Below are 4,798 nucleotides of genomic sequence, written 5' to 3'. Positions count from 1 at the left end.
ACCCTGGGAAGGCTAGGGCGTCCCAGGTTGGTGACCATGCTACTAGAGTGGTTGGGCGAGTAAGGAATGGTAAAGAATGATTTCGAGGACGAAATCTAATTTAAGTGGGGGAGAGTTGTAACACCCTGTTTATTTATTAGATAAATAAATTAATTAATGAACAAATGGTAGCCCTAAAATAAGTAATTATATATCAAAGGATGGTCTCGAAGGGCTAATTGTCACAGTTTTAGAAGTCAGAGGTTAAAAGTGTGAGTTCCGGACTCAGTCTGTAAATATTTATGAGGGCAGGGATTACTTGGTAAATTATTGGGACTTCATTTGAAAAGAATTTATAGAGGAGGGGCTGTTTTAGTAAAATCTAGACTAAATGTGTAAAGGAATTAAAGGGGCAGGGCTTAAATGGTAAATTATCAACTTCTTTTGAAGAGATTTTATGGAGGAGGGGCCGGAATTGTCATTATGGCAAAGTTATAATAAGGGATCGGATATATAGCCTCATTACCGCCAAACCCTAACCCTAAGTCTCTTATGTTGCAGCCGTCGCATACATCCTCTACCCCTCAGCCGCCACCTCCTAGCCTCGCCGGAAAACCGATGGACGCCGCCACCATTGCCTAGCTCGTTCCGATAGCCTTCCCTCCCGTCTTAAGATCATCATTCCTAAACCCTAACCCTAGAATGTCATTTCCATAGCCGCCACTGCCCTGGAGCACCTTCAACCATGGCTGCTTCGTTGAGGACCACCGCCATCGTAGCTCCGCTACCGGGAGCGTCGCGTACAGTCGGGTTAGCCGCCAGAGACCGACGATTAAGCCGATTTGTTGCTGCAAGGGTCGTGTGTGACCGGAAAGCTGCTGGTAGGCCCATCTTCCACCTTTCCCTCTTCTCTCCTTCGCTACTCTCGGTGAGACGACGTCTTGTACGTCGGAATCTGCCGCCAGCAGCAATATGGTGGTCGTTCAGCTTGTTCCAGCGTCCTCAGCCACCTAGTCGGTGGTTGGGAGCAGAGATATCACAAAGGGCATGGGAGAGTGCTGCTGTTGAACTCGAGGCATATGGTGCGAGAGTTGTTGGCCAGAGATCGAGGAAAGAAACACCGTGGCCGCAAGCCACGGTGGCCGCCGCTGCTGCCGTCGGTTTGTATTTCCACCATCGCCAACCGCCACCAGGAGGGTGGCTAGACCCGTTTGCAAGCAAGAGAAGAGTGTGGGTGTTTGTTCTTTCTGTAGCATGTGTTGCGTGTAGCTTGTTGGCCGGAAAAGTCGCTACAACCACCTTGAGGTGGTGGCTGCCACCATAAGCCACCATGTGTGTGTGTGTTGATGTAGTTAGTGTGTGTGTTTATTCTTGGTTAAGGCATTGTAAACTGTAATTAGCTAAAGTCTAATGAAAAGGAACCCTAACCACCACCGTGAGGTGGTGGCTGCCGCCTCCTGCTGCCACCGGCCGCCTTGTCGGATGGCGGTGTGCCTTGTTTGATAGTGGCTAGTTTGGGATGTTTGGACAAGGGACTAAAATCCAAATGGGCCTTGTATGCCCTAATGGGTCTAATGAAGCTTAATGGACCTAAAAGCCCAAGCAAGTGACTAATTGACCTAAAAGCCCATCAAATTGATAAATGGGCTAATATTTGGATTGAAAACCCTAATTAGGGTTTGGAAAACCCTAATGGCAATAAAACCCTAATTTGGGGAATTAACCGGGACACGCGGGAATTATTTAATAACTAGAGATATTAAATAATAATCATAGAAAAAGATTAATCTAAGCGATATTGGACTTAATAGATTAAGTCCTTAGAGGATTAAGTCCTTAATGGGTTAAGTAGGAACACTTAACCCTAATCGTCATTTTATGTGAAACCCTAATTTCACTTGGGTTTATTGTTGGGCCTCTTTATTGGGCCTTGATGATTGGGTTATTAATGGGCCATCCAAAGTCAAGCAATTGGACTAGAATAATTTAATGGGCCTAGGGTAAGGCCCATGTAAGGGGTTTGGGCCCAATTTGGAAAATTGGGCCATAAATGGGCCATAGTTTGGACCTTAATGATTATATGATGTTGGGCCTTAGAATAAGACCATGTATAGACCTGGGCCCAATTTGGAAAATTAGGCCATATGTTGGGCTTTGAGCCATAGTTGGACTTTTGGTCCTTGGATTGGGCCTTGGGCTTGCATAAAGCCAAGCTTGGGGTCATGTAGTAATTATCCAAAGTATGTACTCATGGTTATGTAGTGGAACCCAATTATTAATTGGGTGTTATTTTGGTGTTGACAGTTCGGGAATCTGCCAGCCAGCAGCTGGGGTTGAGTCTGCGGGACTTCAACAGTGTGGGATTGTGTCTACGAGACTTTAGCAGTGTGAGGTGAGTTACCTTCCAGTAGTGGTGGGTCTCCGGCCACAATGTCGACCCACTAGTAGGAGTTGTATGTTAGATGATTGTCTTTGTGATATTCATCTAGGTTTTGCTACTACCTGATATGTTTATGTGCTAGCATGATATGTTATATGTGATAGTGGTAGTAGGAGGGGAATAGTCCCCAAGCTCGGTTGTTAGGACCGAAGGGTAGGTCGGGCACCCCAGATATGCCTGACAATATGTTTATGCTATGATATTATGTAGTAGTAGTTGGAGGTGAAATAGTCCTCGTATCTCGGTCGTAAGCACCGAAGGGTAGGTCGGGCACCCCAGATGTGCCTGACAATATGATTATGTTATGATATGTGTGGTAGTAGTAGTAGGGGTGAAAGAGTCCCCATAGTTCGGTTGTTAGGACCGAAGGGTAGTTCAGCACCCCAAAATGGCTTGACACGGGTAGGTCAGCACCCCAGAATGGCTTGACATGGGTATGTCAGCACGCTAGAACGGCTTGACATGGGTAGGTCGGCACCCCAGGATGGTCGGACCGGGTAGGTCGGGCACCCCAGAATTGCCTGCCAGTATGTATGCTATGTGATTGTATGGTATGTGGTATGATGGGGGAACTCACTAAGCTTCGTGTTTACGGTTTACAGTTTTTGTTTCAGGTACTCGTTTTCAAAGGAAAGGAGCCGGCTGGATCGCAGCGCATCACACTATGTTTTCCGCACATGAGATCTTTGGGATTACACTCTATATGGTTATACGATAAAATGCTTTGATTATTGACACTTTGGTTTTGACATGAGATATGAATATGAATGTTTTATTACTGATGGTTTTATATTATAACTCAATCAAAACGAAATTTTTGGCATTGAATTTTGGGATGTTAAAAATACAACATTAAATGTGAACATTATGATTATGCTCAAGAAAAGATTGTCAGTCTAACTGCCAAGCTTGACACATTGAAAACTAAGTTTGAAAATGTAGATTTTAATTTTAAGAAATTTGATGTGTCAAGTAAGAAAGTTGAAACAACGATTTAAAAGCAGCTTAGATGGAATGACAAAAAGAGTATAGGGCATGATAGTGTTCCTCCTCCATTCTATGATAATTACACTTTCACTCCTTTGACTGAGGAAGAAATGGCAAGGGAAGCACACCTACTGTGACATCCTCAAATTTTTCGGCAAGAAAAGACTGATTTAGTTTATGCTTTTAAAATAAAAACAGAGTAATCTTTTAAAAGATGTTGTGGATTTTGTCCCCAAAACAAAACATGATAAAAATATTTATCAAAGCATTTCTTAAAGAAATATATATTTTCATTATATATCAAAACCTCGGGATGTCATGTTCCGATACAGACCAAAAGCATAAACAGTACATTATAAGCCTTACAACAGATATTTACATCTACTGGCCTATAATCCAAAAATCCCTCTTCATCATCCAAACTACGCTGCTCGGTCCACTACCTGTAATATAAAAAGCTGAGTGGGTCAGGCTTGGGAGTCTGGTGAGCATATAGGGTTTTCAACCAACAAATAATAATAAAATTATTAATTTCATCAACTAATAATAAATTTATTAATTTCATCAACCAACAATAACCCTGATTACCCGTTCCCGTTATCCACACTTTACGTCCCTAAACACCTATTATAAGGGACCTAGTCTAAGGATTTTCATCGGAGTGACAACACTGCTTTAGGGATTCCTCAACAATTTATGTCAAATAAGGCAACCATGAGGGCGATGGAGTAAACCAGCGAATATATAGTTTGCCAACACCTACAGGCTGCGAACCTGCTAGCGTTCCACTGGACTATCTAGAAAGTTCCGTGGTCGTCATCTATACTCCGCTAGATGACAAAAACAACAACAACAACAACATCGAGGCCTCTCATCATTTTAACACACATCAACTATTTCATCTACCCATGTTTTACCCAACATATTTGTAGATAAAAATACATATACAGTTTAAAACTTGTATAAAACATTTATTCAACACCCATCTCAAATAAACAAACAATATAATTACACATAGAAGGTATTTTATTAAAAATACTTCATATCTATGTGTAAGATGAAAGTGACTACACAGTCACTTGGTTTAACGATAATCGGGCAGAACTTCGTTTCTTAAAACGATCGTTTCCGATGAAACCGGGATGTTTTATGAAAAACCGGGCATCACGTGGGCAGAGTTTCGGCTCGAAAACGCTTTTTCTCGGGATCTTCGGGCTCTCCGGGGCTTGCTTATGATGCTAGGATGATATAATAGGTTTGGGGTATTTAATCTAGCAAAAAGGAAAGTAGAGGGTGAGAGGAGTGAATTTTTTAAACAAAAATACGGCTGACTTCGATCACTTTTTATAGGGGCTGAAAACTCGAGTTACGCTGGGCGTAAATTTATAGTAC

At 42.4% G+C, this 4,798-nt stretch overlaps 1 protein-coding gene across 2 annotated transcripts; it reads left to right on the top strand.

Moving 5' to 3' along the window:
• The first annotated feature begins 546 nt into the window (after positions 1-546).
• LOC145121047 (uncharacterized) lies at positions 547-3,162 on the top strand. Of its 2 annotated transcripts, XM_079056829.1 has the most exons (3): positions 547-1,209; positions 2,284-2,371; positions 3,034-3,162. In XM_079056829.1, the coding sequence occupies exons 1-2, from the start codon at positions 725-727 to the stop codon at positions 2,360-2,362; spliced, it is 564 nt and encodes a 187-aa protein (XP_078912955.1). In that variant the 5' UTR covers positions 547-724; the 3' UTR covers positions 2,363-2,371; positions 3,034-3,162. The 2 variants fall into 2 exon arrangements, with proteins under 2 accessions (XP_078912955.1, XP_078912954.1); XM_079056828.1 differs by having other exon boundaries at positions 2,284-3,162.
• The last annotated feature ends 1,636 nt before the right edge of the window (positions 3,163-4,798 follow it).

The sequence above is a fragment of the Lactuca virosa genome, chromosome 6 (assembly GCF_052849685.1).
Source record: "Lactuca virosa cultivar CGN04683 chromosome 6, Lactuca_virosa_CGN04683_v6, whole genome shotgun sequence".
Classification (NCBI taxonomy): Eukaryota; Viridiplantae; Streptophyta; class Magnoliopsida; order Asterales; family Asteraceae; genus Lactuca; species Lactuca virosa.
The sequence above is the reverse complement of the archived record's forward strand: the minus strand, read 5'-3'. Positions and strand labels throughout refer to the sequence as shown.

Coding starts and splice junctions, on each gene's coding strand:
- LOC145121047 (XM_079056829.1), top strand. CDS start 725: ATGGCTGCTTCGTTGAGGACCACCGCCATCGTAGCTCCGCTACCGGGA. Junction 1,210..2,283: donor TTTGCAAGCAAGAGAAGAGT/GTGGGTGTTTGT, acceptor TGGTGTTGACAG/TTCGGGAATCTGCCAGCCAG.